The sequence below is a fragment of the Vipera ursinii genome, assembly GCF_947247035.1.
Source record: "Vipera ursinii genome assembly, chromosome: 3".
Lineage (NCBI taxonomy): Eukaryota > Metazoa > Chordata > Lepidosauria > Squamata > Viperidae > Vipera > Vipera ursinii.
In genome coordinates, this window is record NC_139516.1 from 32692221 (window position 1) to 32710511 (window position 18291).

Below are 18291 nucleotides of genomic sequence, written 5' to 3' on the forward strand. Positions count from 1 at the left end.
GCAGTTGACATTGCTTTGTTAGATGATTTTTCTACCATTATGTCTTAGATATATTTAATTTTATATTTTAGTAGACCCACGAGGCAATATTATATTCAGCAGTTAACATGACAGGTCATGCCTAAAATAGCCAGCACAGTGGAACTGAAGGGCCATGAGGGAGCCCATCTCCCCTCAAGTCTAGACCTTTCTTCCCTTCAAAGGGAATTTGCAAATCTTAAGTAAAATAAAAGGCGTCATGGGGACACTTCTGACCCTTATTTCTGCTTTGATGATGATGATCACAGCATATATCTGCAAAAATTTAATAAATAAATAAATAAGCCACCAGAGTCGTCTTAAGACAAGATGGGCAGCAAACAAATCTAATAAATAAAATAAAAGTTAGAGATTACATAAAACAGCTTCTTGCCTTGACTGCTCTTTAAGGCTTTCAGTGCTACCCTTTCACTATTCAATAAACTCACTAACTTTGATAAGCAAAGAGTTAGCTTTCTAATCTTTGGAAGTCAGAATTTAGACTTGTAAGAAATCCAGTTCTAAAATGCTGTATTCTCCTTCACAAAAACTATAACCTTTTCTTATTCCTGTTGTGTAGTTTGGATAACTGATACTTTTGTGAAATATACAAAATACACAATCTGTCCAAGGGAATTTACCTTGTCACGGGTACAAATATGCATCATATCCTTCACCTGGCACACCCGAGCAAATTTAATGAAGCGCTCATAATCAAAATTGTTTTGAATTCCAAGATGATGACAATCCCTGAGTATATTCCAAAAAGACAAATAGGACCATTCAAATATATTTTTTTCAAATCTAGTTTGGATTTTATATTTTCTCATGAATACATTTACAATGATTATAATAAATATTATTGTACACAAATTAGCATACAGTACTGATTTAAAATATTTTTATGGAAACCAAAACAGTAGCAAAATTATTGAGGTAAAACTGAGTTAAGATCTAGCCCATTTCTTACCCACTCTTGATATATATGAATAGAGTTTGGTATCCTTTGAAGGGATACGACATTAGGTTATTTATTATTTCTATGTATGCTTGCCTTTACATCAAGATGATAACAATCTAAAATAATACATAATAACATACAAAGCATAAAAACACTTAAAATCATTGATAAAATTCAAGGAGTCTAACTGCAAAGAAAAATAAATTCCTATTCTTTTAGAAATGAAAGAAATTCAGTTTGTTGAAGGTGTTATAGGCAAAACTCTTCCAATATTACTTCTAAAAATGTTTTCAAGTCCGATAAATAGTAACATTTCCATACCTGGCAAAGTAGTCCCATTTATCAACATCAATGCCACTTGTTTTGTTAGCCACTATTTCGTAAAGAAAACTCTTTTTGGGGGAACGACCATGATAGGGCCACTGGATGAAAAGGACAAAAATGCAAACAAATACTGTCTTCTAATCAATAAGTTTTATCTATTTCATGGTGAAAATAAATTACAATGAAACCAAGATTTTTAAGCAGTAACTTTCCAAAGCTTTGCAAATACTGCAGCAAATTCGCCCAGGTTCGCCTGGTGCGCCAGTTGCGGCCCTATCTAGACCGGGATGCCTTACGTACGGTCACTCATGCGCTCGTGACCTCTCGTCTTGATTACTGCAACGCTCTCTACATGGGGCTACCCTTGAAGACCACTCGGAGGGTCCAACTGGTACAGAATGCAGCCGCGAGAGTTGTACTGGGAGTTTCCCGATACTCCCATGTCACACCTTTGCTCCGCGAGCTGCATTGGCTGCCAGTTGTCTTCCGGGTGAGGTTCAAGGTGTTGGTAATGACCTACAAAGCCCTTCATGGCATGGGGCCAGAATACCTTGGGGAGCACCTGCAGCCGGCGTCAACTTCCCTCCGCCCAGTACGCTCCCACAGAGAGGTCCTCCTCAGGGTGCCACCGGTCAAAGAATGCCGACTGGTGGCCCCCAGGGGGAGGGCGTTCTCTGTGGGTGCACCGGATTTATGGAACCATCTTCTGGTTGAGCTCCGGATGGCGCCTGATCTCCGCTCCTTCCGGCGCGATCTTAAAACCCATCTTTTTAAACAAGCTGGCCTGGCCTGATGGGATGGGGTGGGATTTTTTATAAACAACTATAATTTTAAATTTGTATTAATTTTATGGGCATTGTTTAATTATGTTTTAATAATTTTAATTTTTGTATCTAGTTTTTATGTATTGCCCTGTTCACCGCCCTGAGTCCCCTGGGAGAAGGGCGGTATATAAATTAAATAAATAAATAAATAAATTCCTATAATCAGTATTTTATGAGCCATGTAGGCGCAGTGGTTAGAATGTAGTATTGCAGGCTAACTCTGCTCATATTGCCAGGAGTTCAGTTCCTTCAATCCTGATGGGCTCAAGGTTGGTTGACTCAGGTTTCCATCCTTCTGAGACTGGTAAAATGAGGAGTCAGATTGTTGGAAGCAATATGCTAACTCTGTAAACCGCTTAGAGAGTGCTGTAAAGCACTGTGAAGTAGTATATAAATCTAGGTGCTAAATCTAAGTGCCATTTTAATCATAAATAATTAAAAAGCGGGCAGCCCCAATCCAGCCCATGGCAGCGGGGGGTGGGGGGGGGTGAGGAAGAGTAGTGGTGGGAGAAGGGCATCAGCAGGAGGCAGGACAGTGGTGCAGTGTTGGCATTGGGGGCAGGGCATCAGTGCAGTATCAGGAGTGGACAGGGGGGGCAGGACAGCAGTGACTGTCCACAACAGTCTGTTTTTTATGTGGCCCCTTGGGAAAATTAATTGCCCATCAATTATAGATGTATTCCACAATTATTCCCATTGCTGTACAATGCCTGATTTTTAAAAAAGTTTTGCATTTATATAGTTTATATATGTACCCTAGTGGGTGTCTTAATTCTGTATGACATTTCAAAAATTTCTTAGAAACCTTCCCTCATTTCTGAGTTCAGTTTTTAATTTTGTTTAAAGTAATATTTATTTTTTATTTGAAGAGGATTGAAAAAAAACATTTATACATTTATTCTAATGATAGCTCTAAACATGTCAGCAAGCAGCATCTTCCACCCTTAGAAATGTCAAGACTAAACCTGGGCCTTTCTGCACACAACAGTTCGCTGTGCTACTGAACTCCTGCACCTTACATATCAAAAATAAGTAACTAACTGAAACTAATGGCCTTGCCTTTTGCCTCTTTCCTCTTTTGATCCCAGTTCATTCTAGTAAACTGCACATTTAGATAAGATCCAGGGATATGAAAAACAGAACTCACCTTTTCATCCCCTCTTTTCTTCTCAACAGGACCTGCTATCTGTTCTTTGATAAAAGTTATGTCTTCTTCCAACTTGAGACCGTAATGTTCCATTTTTGACCTTACCTTATTGGAAGTGATTAAGTGTTCAAACATCTGAACAGAAGCCTGCTCATGCTGTAAATATATATAGATATGTATGTGTTAAATAAATCACTTTTTTTTAAGCGTACGGCATACATAGTCAGGGGAATCTACAATGTTATGGTAGCCCAAGATTGCTACTTCATTTTATTCACACATGCGTGCTATTCATGGGTACACTACAGGGGGCGAACTAGCTTTGCCTCAGCTGGCTACCAGCTTTTGGTGGATGTCGGGTCATATAGGCTTTCTTCCACTGACTTTGCCTTGCAACTGGGCAGGTCTGGCACCAATTCCCACTTCCACACAGAGCGCTGCTAGCTTTTCCCACTGGAGTGGATATCTATTTATCTACCGGCATTTTTACATGCTTTTGAACTGCTAGGTGGGCAGGAGCTAGGGGCAAATGATGGAAGATCAGTCTTTCACGTGGTGTCATGTGTTTGAACAGAGTACCAACCATTTTTGACCAACAAACCCAGGTTCATTAAGCTGCTGCACCCCCATACCCCCTTATGTTAATCACAATATAAACTATCAATCAGTCCAGCATAATTAATATTTCTGCTTAAATCTCTACTATGATTTAAATTTAGCTTATGAATCCCAGCTACTTTGGAGGTAATTTGCTATAGTTTTAAGTTTGTATGTATTGCAAACAATATTTACAGTTACTGTAGTTATTGTTGCTTTTCTATCCATTCAGGGAATAAGCAGCAATAAAATACTTGGTCCTATAGGTAACTGTCGACTCAAAATCGTTTAGTGACTATTCAAAGTTACAATAGTCTCCAAAAGCTATGGTTTCTCTTGCTGTCTTTGACCAGAATGCTAACTTTTGCTGCCTGCAAAAGAGTGACTTTTGTCTTTCAGAAACATTTGGAAAGACTGTCTACAACACAGTCCTTTCAGGCATCCCAAGAAGATTCCACACCCATTTGCACTCTGATTCAGGTGACTCTGAAGATACAGATAAATGCACAACTGGCCTCAACAACTCTCAGACTGCTAATGATCGACCCTGTGCTAACAACCAGATGACTGCAAAGAATATAAAATCCTTCCATTCCCCACCATTCAGTCAGAACTGAAGAAGCTTCTTGGATTAGAAGCAAAACATTTTCAAGAAAAAAATCCAAGAAAGTCCAGTTGCCTTTTGGAAAAGCACCTTTGGGACAACCATGACTTGGATGATTGAGAATCTCCATGGACATATCTCATTTACAATACATATAAATTTAATAAATAAAATAAAATAATACCCACCTTCCATTCTAATTCCGGGCAAGCAAGTGGAATGAATCTTCCATCAAACATATGTGAAAATGGTCCATGACCTAAAAGTAAAGATTATGCAATTAATCTTCGTGGCAGAGTTAAGATGTATTTGTGTATTTTTAAACACATATAGATATACTCAAATACACATCAAATGTTCCTCAAATTATTGAGGTATTACTAAATTACAGCCGAAGTATTGAACCTGAATTGGTAATTTATTAATCCACTCCCTCTCTCTCTGATTAACAATTTTACTAGAATTAAAATTTAAGTTTCTAACAGTTTTCAAAATATTGGTATTTTAATTGCTTGTGTTGAAAAAAACATGTTGAAATAAGTAATTTAATTTATAGAGTAGAACTTTAGAAGTTAAAAGCAATATTAAGCCAAAGAAATAAACTAGAAATCAAAGAAAGTGGCATGTTCATCCTCTTACATTATTCAAAACATGATTTGTAATCAGATCCTAAAAAGAGAAAAACCTTAGTGTTTGGACTTATATTTGTGGTAATTGATAATACACAAGATTTATTTTTCTAACAATTGCACTGCATATTAAAACCATTTTTAGTTTTCCTTTCACAGAATAATTATGCTAAACTATTCCCAGAGTTCTCAATACAAGATCTCCTGCCTTGCCTTTCTTTTAGATGTTTCTAAATATTAACATTAAAATGAATAATATTAAAAAGTTGACATGCTGTGAAGCAAAGCAGTGTCATTAGAGTCATTTAAAGAATTATTTCTGTAAATATCTCAGAATTCAACACAAAAATGTTGTCTGGCTGCAACTTATGTCTTTTTTTTATAAATGAACCAAAAGTAATCTGGGACCTGAAGGCGGGCAGCCTGAGGAACTAGACAGGAACTAGCAGGGATGCATTAATGAAGTAAAACATTGTAATAACACACATGACAAATTCAATTGCTGGTCGGTGACTGTGATAAAAGCTATCTATCCTGTAAATTTTACAGCTACCTGAATAAAATAATGACAACTAAAAAGGTAAAGGTTCCCCCGCACATGCGTGCTAGTCGTTTCCAACTCTAGGGGCCAGTGCTCATCTCCGTTTCAAAGCCGAAGAGCCAGTGCTTGTCCGAGGACATCTCCGTGGTCATGTGGCCGGCATGAGTAGATCCCAAAGGCGCACAGAACGCTGTTACCTTCCCACTGTAGTGGTCCCTATTTTTCTACTTGCATTTTTACATGTTTTTGAACTGCTAGGTTGGCAGAAGCTGGGACGAGTAACAGGCGCTCACTCTGTTACGCGGCACTTGGGATTCGAGCCACCAAACTGCCGACCTTCTGATCAACAAGCTCAGCTTCCTAACCCACTGAGCCACCGCGTCCCTTATAATGACAGCTTACTGGGGCTAAAAATAAGGTTTGCTACTGTAGAGAGCAAGCAAAGTATAATCTTTCAAAATATAATCTTTTATGTATAATCAATCTTTCATGTATAACATAGCCCAGCTATTGTTCATTTATTCGTGCTTGCTTTCTGTAGGTGCTCCACTGTATTCTAAATTGTGTTAACCAAAGAAAATGTTTGTTACTTTAAACTGTGTTGATCCAAGAGAAAGAGAAAGCCTAGCTAAGAATCTGCAACACTTTGTTCTTTTTCCACCCCTTTTTTCTCCTTGCCTTGTCTTAACGAGTTACATTTCTGGGCTAATTTCCAGCTATTAAGCTATTGTGTATTCAGGCTTAGAGATGTAGAAATGTAACTGAGCTAGAATAGATAAGGAAATTCAAAGGAACTGTTTAGACATGCAGGAACTTTGTAATGTGTTACTAGTTACAAAAAGCAGAATTTTTCTGAATGGGTTGTTCTCACTGTCCTCGGTCTCACAGCAGTGCGTGTGTGTGACAAGAAATTGAGACAACCAGCTTATTCCTTTGATCTGTTGAAAAAAAAGTCTTCATCATGGTTCAGTCCAAGCCGGGAATAAACAACATGACAACTGCTTTAGAAAGAAGGTTGCAGTTTATTGAAGAGGAGACCCAGATAGAAAGATGGCTCTGGAAGAAAAAAAGGGACAAGCACATGTAGGGAGTGGGTTTTTATACCTTTTGGAGCCTTTTGTTTGGAGTTGTTTCCTGTTCCTGTTTTAGGCTTTGTATTTCCTGTGGCATGTATTCTCACCTGAGTCTGGGTGTGTCCTTTGGCATCTGTGGGTTAATCCTATTATGTCCTGTCTTAGACTTTGGGTGGGGTATGTAGATTTTAGGTGTCTTTGTCTTCTTAATCTTCTAGCTGAGGTCCTCCAACCTTTCTGGATGGTTTACAACTGCATTTCTATAGAGCTGGTTTCTGCTTGTGGGAGGAAGACTTGGGGCTATTAAGAAAACTGGGCATGCTTTTCTGCCTCTTTAAGATCCTTTGAAGAAATATATTTTCTGCCCTTTTAATATTTCCTTCTCTGGGGGGAGGCTGACTTCCCACAAGGGAAGATCAAAAGAATAAACCTGTGTTCTTTTCAGTTGCCTTGTGTTCAGAGTCTCATTGGGATTTGGATTCCGAGCTAAAACCTTACACTACTATAAGCCTACATTAAGTATATACAGGCCTTTTTTGTCATAGAACATTCAGAACGGAGTTCCAGCACCTTTTTTGGATGGAACCTTGTAGGGTAGGCATGGCGGGTTGTATGATATGTGTGAGTTCCGGCACCTTTTTCTTCTACAAAAAAAGCACTGAGTGTGTGTGTGTGTATCAAAATAAAGAATGGCACAAAGCTAACAACAACAAAAGAAATTATTTTGACTATAAAGCTCCAATAATTGACAGCAGAAATACACTCCTGTGGATGTACACCTCTATTCGTTTTAGCATACTTAACAGGATTGGCCTTGTGACCTTCTATATCTCTCATAGGATTTGGGAAAGACTGTCACCCCACCTAAATTACTTCTGTGTGCCATCAGTTGGTCTCCATTGGTGGAGAAGCATTGAATTACATCTCTACGGTACATAAGAGTCAAAATAATGAATTCTAGTTGAGGCATTTCATCATTGACTTTTGTAATCCCTTTGTACACCTTAGCCACATCAGCAACTGCATTTTAAATATTGATACAGTTTACATCAAATTAATATTTATTTATTCTTTTGTATAGGAATTGACTCACCTGTCTCATGTTGAATGCAGTATTTTATCATTCTACCCTACTCTTTTTCCACAAGCACGAAATCTGTCCATATTTCTATCTCAGGGCCAACATATATTTGATCAAGTGAATGCAGAAGTTAATACAGTTGTTAAAACTGTCACAAGAAATAGTTTCTAATGGTATAAAATGTTTATATACATATTACTTATTAGCAAAAAAATTACTTACCCAAATCATGACAAAGTCCAGCAATTTGAACACAGAGAATATCCCTTTGATCAATATTCAGTTCAGGTTGTCGTTCTTGCAACGCCTGCACCAAACGGCCTGCGAGATGACTAACACTTTTCCAAAAAGGGAAGAAATTAACTTTTCTATGGCTTGAGTTTAAGATTTATAAATAAAATGGGAAATTAAGTTACAAATGTAATGCGATTATGAACTACTATAAGGCTTATTTAAATTCTGAATTTCAATATTATAAGATATTAGAGAATATTTCATATTAAATTATCTTTGTTTTGAACAATTAAATCTTCCTCATGCATCCATTTAACTTCAGACAAGAAAGATTTTTTTAAAAAAGAAAACAATATCTGCGTATTCTTGCCTGTATTTTATATACACTATGTAGAGACCAGTTTTCTTTGGTTCAAGCAGAAATTAAGAAATGTTTTCCTCTCTCTTATTCTTTGCATGGAGCATGGAAACCCTACAATACAGAAATTCTCTCTACACAAATCCCAGTTTTATTAATGGTATTCAATATAATAAACTGCATTATATTCAAGATACCAGCTATATAAGTCAAGTAGTCTTTCTTTTCAACTACAATTATTAGTGATGATTCCCAAAGTTTATGAAAACATACTAAATATTGTAAATATTAAGTATAGTTAAACATGCAGCATCATTAACAAAATTTAAATATAAAAATCTCCCTCAATGGAAAACATATAGCAGGAACTGGTTGTTTTAAAAACTTCAGTAGAATCTTTTTACTTATACAAAGGCAATTCCTGTGTATAAACAAGAAAACAATACTCCTTACCCAAGAGAATGTTCAAAGCGATTGTGTGATGCTCCTGGGAAAACAAAGTAACTGCCACCCAACTGTTTAATATATCGTAGACGCTGAAATTGAGGTGTGTCAATAATGCAAACAAGAAGAGGATGCATTTCAATATGACCATGGATTGGATCATTAAATACCTGGAAAAAGCAAAACAAAATTTTAAAATATCCATTAATCAATGATGAATAATGTTTCAATCAAGAATAAACATTGCCTTTTTCTAATTCTAAAAAATTAAGATAAACATAGAATAATTAAAAGCCCCTGACTAACAAGTAACAAGTAGCCCAAATGAAAATCAACTGGGACAAATTCATCACCCATATAAAACAAAAGTTGAAAAACCCCGAGGAATTATTTTAATACTCGTGTCGAAAATGAAAATACTGACTATTCTTCTATGCAAGGTTTAGGCCCAGGTAAATTAAATCGGGACTCACGGAAAAAGTATTGAACCAAACTTTGTGCTATGCTTAATTTTGCAGTTTGTAATTGTACTTTACTTAATATGATTTTGCTAAGCTTGCTTGTTTCAAATATATTTAGAACATAAGGACTGGAACAGTAAGATACAGGGAACTGAAAGTAACTGATGAATGCGGGTTCCAATGTACACGAGTATGTGGAAAGTTATGTTCAGCAGAGGGTCAGAAGGAAGTCAGCAGAAACTCAGCAGAAAGTATAAGATTGCTGACCATATGTCTACAGTCTTAGGACGGGAAAGGATATAAAGAGTTGGGACTGGACCTGATTGATTTGCCATTGGCCTATAGCTGTCCTTATTGGAACTGCTGTGTCATTGGACCTCATTGCAATGAGTTTTTAACGTATGTGATGCTGTGTTATTATCTTTGCTATGTTCCAAATTATTAGCAAAATAAACCTCTGAAGCTTAAAGTAAGAATTATTGTTTTGTGTTGCTGTCTCTTGTCTCTTTCACTGGGTTTCCCCACAACACTCACTATTATCTTTCTTCTGCCATTCTACTATATATGGCTACTCTCTTACCATCTTGAAGAGATTTGGGGCAGAAAATAAAGCCTGTAGATAAAGGAGGATTTTTTTTAAAAAAAGTTATCTAGTTTTCCGTCATGCCATCCCCCGCCGCTGGGCGGCGGAGCCGACCAGGTGGTTCCGCCCCAGGCGCCTAATGGACCCAGATCGGTTCCAGAGGGCGCTTGGGCCTATACCTATCACCCTTACCCACAGCCCAGTCGATGCCCTGGTGGAGGCCTGGGAAACGGCAGCCACCAGGGCACTCGACTGCGTTGTACCCATGCGACCTCTGACCCGACGCAGATCCCGTTGGGCCCCATGGTTCTCTGTGGAGCTCCGGGAGATGAAGCGGCGAAGACGAGGTCTAGAGAGCGGTTGGAGATCCAGCCGATCCGAATCCGACCGATTGCAGTTAAGAACCTTTATAAGGTCTTATCTTGCGGCGATAAGGACGGCGAGGTCTAACTACTTTGCCGCCCTTATCGCGTCCGCAGATAATCGCCCGGCCGCCCTGTTTAGGGTGACTCGCTCCCTCCTTAACCAGGAGGTGAGAGAGGATCCCTTGCAGGGACGAGCCGAGGAGTTTAGTCATCATCTGGCGGACAAAATCGCTCGGATCCGGACCGGCTTGGACTCTGACTGGGCAGAGTCTAATGTGGAGGAATCAGGCGGTCTTGAGCACGTTATCTGGAATGAGTTCGACCCTGTTTCCCGATGATGTGGACAGGATCATGGGGAGACTGAGCACCACCACCTGTTTGTTGGATCCGTGCCCCTCCTGGCTAGCTTATGCGGCTCGGGAGGGAACACGAGGCTGGTTCCATGCAGTAATAACTGCTTCCTTGAAGGAGGGTGTCTTTCCTGCCGCCTTGAAGGAGGCAGTGGTGAGACCCCTTCTCAAGAAGCCTGCTTTGGACCCGGCTGTTTTAAACAACTACCGTCCAGTCTCCAACCTTCGCTTTCTGGCGAAGGTTGTTGAGAGTGTGGTGGCGCATCAGCTCCCTCTGTTCCTGGAGGAAACTGATTATCTGGACCCGTACCAATCGGGCTTCAGGCCCGGACACAGCACGGAGACGGCATTGGTCGCGCTGGTGAATGATCTCTGGAGGGCTAGGGACAGGGGTTGCTCCTCTGTCCTGGTCCTATTAGATCTCTCAGCGGCGTTCGATACCATCGACCATGGTATCTTACTGCGGCGTCTCAGGGGGCTGGGAGTGGGAGGCACCGTTTTACGGTGGTTCTCCTCCTACCTCCAGGGCCGCTCGCAGTCGGTGTTGACAGGAGGGCAGAGATCCGCCCCGAGGTCTCTCATTTGTGGAGTCCCTCAGGGGTCGGTTCTCTCGCCTCTCCTGTTCAACATCTATATGAAGCCGCTGGGCGAGATCATTCGTGGTTTTGGGGTGGGGTATCATCAGTACGCTGATGATACCCAACTTTTTCTTTCCACCCCGAACCAACCCAGTGATGCCCTCTCCGTGATGTCCCGATGCCTGGAGGCGGTTCAGGTCTGGATGGGGAGAAACAGGCTTCGTCTCAATCCCGCCAAGACTGAGTGGCTGTGCATATCGGCATCTCGGGTTAACCAAGTTATTCCATCCTTAATGATGGGGGGTGAGGTGTTACCCCCCGTCGATAGGGCTCGCAACTTGGGCGTCCTCCTGGATTCACGGCTCAATTTTGAAGACCATATAGGAGCCGTGACCAGGGGGGCTTTTGCCCAGGTTCGCCTGGTGCGCCAGTTGCGTCCCTATCTGGACCGAGACGCCCTACGCACAGTTACTCATGCGCTTGTGACCTCCCGTTTGGACTACTGTAACGCTCTCTACATGGGGCTGCCCTTGAAGACCACTCGGAGGCTTCAACTGGTGCAGAATGCGGCCGCGCGAGTTGTAATGGGGGTTTCCCGATACTCCCATGTAACACCTCTACTCCGTGAGCTGCATTGGCTTCCGGTTGCCCTCCGGGTGAAATTCAAGGTGCTGGTTATCACCTATAAAGCCCTACATGGCCTGGGTCCGGGATATCTGAGGGAACACCTGCTGCCGGCATCAAATGCCCTTCGCCCAGTGCGCTCCCACAGGGAGGGTCTGCTCAGGGTCCCGCCGGTAAGAGACTGCCGGCGGGTGACACCCAGGGATAGGGCCTTCTCGGTGGGAGCGCCTGCCCTCTGGAACCAGCTGCCGGTGGAGCTGAGAACTGCCCCCGACCTTCGATCATTCCGCCGGGGCCTGAAGACCTGGCTCTTCGAGCTCTCGGGCCCAGACTGAGGAGGAATTTTTAATTTGGGGTTCTTTTTAACTGACTACAGGGTTAATTTAATATTTTTAATTTGGTTCTTAATTTTTGTATTCTGGATTTTTAATTCCCTGTAAACCGCCCTGAGTCCTCAGGGAATAGGGCGGTATATAAATATAACTAAATAAATAAATAAATAAATTATCTGTTCTAAGAATATTATGAAAATTCTTATGGAAAGGATGGACCCTGGTGTTTTTTTTTAAAAGCAGGGAATTTTAACTTTCCAGATTTTCAGTTTTATCATTGGGGTAATCTAAACTTCCATTTCATCACAGAATTTAAGTAATTTTCAAAATAATATAGGCATACTTAGAAAGTTAGTATTTGTCCCCATTCATATCCTGGAAAGATCTTGGTTCTGCTTTTACTCACATATCTGTTGCCCCCCTTTCTTGCATTAGCCATCATATTTGGATGCTGCTGGGAAGGAAGCTTAAAATCTCGATTATTGGGAGAAATTGACACTGTAACATAACTCCAGTTTGAGAACTACAGGTAGTAAGTGATTATTTTCTAGCAATAATCTACCCTGTGTTCAAAGTTACATATATGATTAACTGATTATCTGCTTAACATTGTTCTGGTTATGTAGGATTTTTTGCTTTATTATAACGATTTATTATGTGCTATCAGGTCAATGCCAACTTTTAGTGACCATATATTTTTTCCAAGCCACTGTCTTCAACTTAGTCTTTTAATTCTTCCAATGGTAAAGCCTTGCTGTTGGTCATCTTCCTTTCTTCTTTCCTTCTACCCTTCCCAGCACTGTAGAGTTTTCTAGAGAGTTAGGTCTTCCCAAAACATGTCTGAAGGATGACTTCAGTCTGATCATTTGTCTCTCAAATGAGTACTCTCAGTTGACTTGTTTGGTGATCCATTTGTAAAATTACCATGTATAAAGGAGGAGGTTATATGTTTTCCAAGCAAAATTATCAAATTAATGAAATAACTACTTGTTATTCTAGTTGTTAGAATACACTAAATGAAATGTTCAAGGGCACACAGAGGCATGGAAGAAATTAGCATATCCAGTTGATGAACATCATGAAAGACAATTTCAGTGTCTGTTGGCTATTATTTTTATCATTTTAAGATTACAGTTAATTTAACAGAAAGTATAATTTTTTGTGCTGGATATCTATATATCCTTTCAGAAAGAATGTAATGTAATGTAATATCAGCTAAACATTAGAGATGCATCATTCAAAATACAACATTGGTTCATGCAATCCTTTTCCATTGAAAGGGCTGAAAGGATTAGCTGGTAACATCACCATTGCCCAGTTGGGGGCCGCTTTCATGTCCCCATTAATGTGCTCACCAAAATGGTACCTATCTATTTGCGATTGCTCGCTTTCGAACTACTAGGTCACACAACAGCATTCGGGTCTCGAACTCAGACTATACGTCAACCCAGAGTCCTAATCACTAAGGTCCTATGATTCATATGATATGGTCTTCTGTTATAGAGACTTCATTTTAAACAACTGTTATTTCACACATTTTGTTTCAAAGCTGAATTTTATAGACACTAACATTCTTTTGAAATATATAACAACGATTTGGAAATTAATGGGCAGACAGAAAACAGACCAGGTGGTTTTACAATTGTAAAACAACACCTAAACAAACATATAAAAATGAAAGTATGTCTATTCTCTACCACAGGGGTGTCAAACTCAATTTCATTGAGGGCCGCATCAGCATTGTGGTTGCCCTCAGGGGGCCGGGTGGGTGTGGCCTACTGGGTGGGCGTGGCTAGAGTGCGTATGGCTTACTGGGTGGGCATGGCCAGCTCTACATCGTTCGCATCAAGGGTGCCTATGGGGGCCTGGGCAGGAGTGGGACAGATCTGAGGGTCTCTGGCAGAAGGAGGGTCTCTGGGCCAGGGCCAAGGCAGTGGGGGCCGTTCCCTCACTGTTTCCAGGATGGCTTCGCAGGCCACATGAAACCACTTCGCAGGCCGGATCCGGCCCCCGGGCCTTGTGTTTGACATGTCTGCTCTACCACTTATGCAAATATCTAAAGACTTCTGTTATGTACTAATAAGCATTTTATAGCCAGGAGATCCAATTCCTGGGCTATTTAGAAATTTGGATTGCATTGTAGCTTGTTTCCCAATGTTAAATAAACTGACTTAAGTATTCAAATTATATATTACAACAAGACTAATTTTGTTTGGTATAGTCCTTTTTCAACATACATAATAAATAAGAAACTGTTCTCTCACTTTTGTTATATCATTTTGACTTTGACTTTGTGCCAGTTGGCGCACACAGTTTAGCAGCTTCTCTTTCACTCCTACAGCTCTGAAAATGAAGCATATAATGTGACTTAAACATATTCAATATTTTATTTAGTAATAAACTTAGTAGAAATTAATTTAGCTTTCATATTAAGACAAGAATTTTTACAGAAATTTTTAGCAAAATGTCTTATGGCAGAAAGTGATGGTGATAAATCACTGGTTTTTAAAGGATAACCATGAACAAAAAATACATTTATTCTTATTTTAAATAACATAAAATAATTTAAATATTTTATTTAAATAAAATAAAAATAGATTTATATTTCCACATTAACTTTATTAATGAGAACATATACATATATTTCATTTTCTCATTTAACCCGGAGCAATGTTCTGCAGATTTTAGCTATAAAATGGTATGCATACTATATCTTCATTTACATCCTGCAAGCAAAGCAGTATCCACTATTAGGATGTGTTATAGTAATGTTAATTCAATGATACATGGTGCCTCTAAACCACAATGACAAAAGCAATAATCCTTTGGCAGAAGTTAAAAGCTTCTTAGTGTGACTTAGGGCTGCAAAGACCTGCACAACGTTAGGGCCACAGTTCTTATAAAAAAGGATACAGATAAAAGCAATAAGAAACGTTACAAGGGTCAAGTGAAATAGACAACAGGGTATGGGAAACAGAAACAGGACATATTAGAAAATGAAGAGAGGAATATAGTAAGAACATAAATAGCATTAAAAGGACAAAATGATATAAGACAATAATATAAAATATATAGTAAAATAAATTCTTATTAAAAGTAAGAGATTACTAACAATAAAAGAGAACACAATGCTATATCATCAGGGAAAATATTTTGTTATTCACTAACAAAAGTTGCTTATTGTATATTCTTATTATAATAAAAATGAGTTGTTGAGTTTATGTTATCCTTGAAATTATGACAGCATGTAACAGAGAAACTTGACACAATGTAGACAGTGGCATTACATGTTTGTTATTTTGGATAAATGATTTGTGAACTAGTTATCTATCAACACAATGGGAAGACAAACTTATATCATTGTGTGTGGCCAGGTTATAAGCAAAGTTTAAAAACAGAAGTTTAAAAATGTTTTGGTATGTATTTTTAAATGTATTTTTCATTTTCATTTTATTTTCTTTTTGTTTTTGCTTGTATTTTTGCTTTTTTATATCTTCCATTTTTTTGTGTACCAAGGCAATATAAAAAAATCTTTCTAAAATCAACTTCTGAAAATTAAAGTCACTTAAGTATATTATACTATTCAGGCAAACAATAATAAACCAAAACCAAAGAGCTCTACAGATGCAGAAGACATAAAATTCTTATAATTCCTTCTATTTAAATAAATAAAAAAGTTGCTTACCGAATTCCCATGTTTTCAAGATGAGATTCAGTGAGAGACGGTACAATTGAACCGGTTATTTTATGTTCTAGGGAGTTAAATACATACACTTTAACATTTCTTTCTGAAATTGGGAGCTTACAGGACTACAATTAATGAATATACATTAATAACCCTGAAATATTAGTATTGCTTTGATTCATGCAATTATAAATTCTTCAGAGAAGCCATGAAAATATAGAGTAAGAAGAGACTACTAATCCATGTTAATAGTGTCTTGAGAGTCAGGCAACATAAACATTTAATAAATTATTAGAATTAAAGGCAAAGATACCTGTAAATTAATTCTTCATGTTATTCTAATAGAGTGATTCTTCTTGTTTCTTAAATATAGGAAAACCTGAATATTACATTTACCCTAGATTAAGTTTGCATAATCCGAAGACCTGCAATACACATTGCAAAACTTCTCTGAAGATACAGGAAGTTACATAGTAAAGAATGTGGGTCTTGCAAGTGCCCTGAAGATTTGCTACTTGCAAAGTAGTTTGAGCTTGCTTACTTATGAGATAAGAACATTTTACTGAGCAGAGCAAGCAATTCTATGCCAGATTGTCAAGTAACACAGCCTTCTAGATTCAACCAATTCACAAAGCTTATTGGGCACACTCTCTAACATTACTACATCATAGTAAATCGTGCTTACTTTGAAACAGGGAACACAAGTGAATATAACAATATATTTTTGGCTATCCATGTAATTTGATTATAACATGTTTCTACATATTAATCCCCTTTGCTTGCTTTTTGCTGATATCATGGTCAACCTCCATGCAGATTTTTTGACAACAGTAGTGAAATAAGTTTTCAATTTCCTTCTTCTGAAATGTTGACTTACCAGTTATTAAGGTTTTTTTTTACATAATATTAGGATATTTTATTAGAGCATTACTGTTAGACTTGTCACAAATTTACACCTCTAAATACAAATGATGCTTGGCTCCATTTGTTGAGAAAGATATAATTTTATTAGAAGTCAAGTACATTGCAGTAGTGCATAGCCAGAACTGAAAATCGGGCACCAAAATCTCTAAGTTCAATTTTTCCCTCCCTTAGCTGCCTCCCATTGCCCACCATTTTGTGACCAGTAAGGTTCAGGCAGGATCTGTTTGTAATGGTCAACCCAAGCACAAGAAGGTATGCAGCTGGTATGCCGGGTGACCTTGAAGCAGAATCTCGAAGAGATACAGCATTCACTTTTGTTTTGCCCCTTGCATTCCCCACCTCCCCATAGTACATGGCAGTCTGTTATTGTATTGTAGCAAAGCACAAGCAAGCATTAAGGTGCCAGCTGACAATTACGGCTTTATTAAGATTCTGAAACCATATATCATTTTGTTTTTTAAGATATTGTTTTGGCCTTCTTTCTTTTCACAAGCCTTTAAGATAGCTTACCCAAGGAAATAAGATAAGGATAGCTTCACTTTAGAGAAAGGCATTCTCAGAAAAGTAAGAGGCCCTAGTAAGGACGGGTGACTGAATAAAGCGAGTGATATTCTATAGGAGGGCTGATTATAAGGTATATAATGTGTGCTGAATGGATGAGGGGGGCTCTGCAGTTATCACTCTTGAAAAATAAAGTACTTAATTTCATGCCTGTTGTTTCTTTGATCCCAATTCATGACAAACTTGTTAAGGAATAAAATTCCAACACAATTTAACCTAGCTGTCTCCCATCCCACACTTGACCCTGATTAGTTTCCAACTTGGGCAAGCCACCATCTGCAAAATCTCTACTGTATTACCCAGTGTAATTATTTTTATAGCCAAACTCATAAAAATTATACTTAAAATCCTACATATTGGTCAGAAGTTAATATAATTATCATCATAATACATTCTAGGAAAACTTCAGTTTAAAATGTGATAAATTTGAACACTGACATGGCAAGCCACTAGAATATAAACTGACAGCAAACCGCACTCCTTACTAGCACTGTAGTTACCTAGTTTGGGTAATGAAATGTATGCAAGAAAACAAGCAAGCTCAGAAAGCAACAAGGGCGCGTCAGATAAATTTGAGTTATATTTTCTACCAATTCATTTCTAGAATCACATTTTTACAGATATCACAGATATAATAAGTAAAGATTGCCTGTATGTAAGCAAAGCTGGACATCAGTTTTAAACTTAATATATCATCTGTGGTTTGTAGGATTAGGCTACAAAAAACCACTAATAGCCCAAACTCACCCAGTGAAGAACCACATAGCAAACAGAGTTCAACTTAAGTTCCAACTTCCTAATCCACTTACCTAAAAGCTCCTTATACTATAACCCAGGGGTCTTCAAACTTGGCCCTTTTATGACTCATGGACTTCAACTCCCAGAATTCCTCAGCCAGCATACCTGGCTGAGGAATTCTGGGAGTTGAAGTCTATGAGTCATAAAAGGACCAAGTTTGAAAACCTCTGTTGTAACCTAAGCAAGACATTTCAC

The 18291-nt window shown here is 38.7% G+C and overlaps 1 protein-coding gene across 1 annotated transcript in view; it reads right to left on the reverse strand.

Annotated features, from left to right (window-relative positions):
* SAMHD1 (SAM and HD domain containing deoxynucleoside triphosphate triphosphohydrolase 1) overlaps positions 1-18291 on the reverse strand; it is a 50732-nt gene that overhangs the window by 27192 nt on the left and 5249 nt on the right. Inside the window, exons 2-9 of the mRNA XM_083358048.1 lie at positions 15814-15880; positions 14393-14471; positions 8845-9005; positions 8022-8137; positions 4664-4734; positions 3275-3430; positions 1301-1401; positions 660-768 (exon numbers count right to left, since the gene is read on the reverse strand). Coding sequence (XP_083214174.1) covers positions 660-768; positions 1301-1401; positions 3275-3430; positions 4664-4734; positions 8022-8137; positions 8845-9005; positions 14393-14471; positions 15814-15880 — 860 coding nt within the window. The remainder of the gene's footprint in view (positions 1-659; positions 769-1300; positions 1402-3274; positions 3431-4663; positions 4735-8021; positions 8138-8844; positions 9006-14392; positions 14472-15813; positions 15881-18291) is intronic.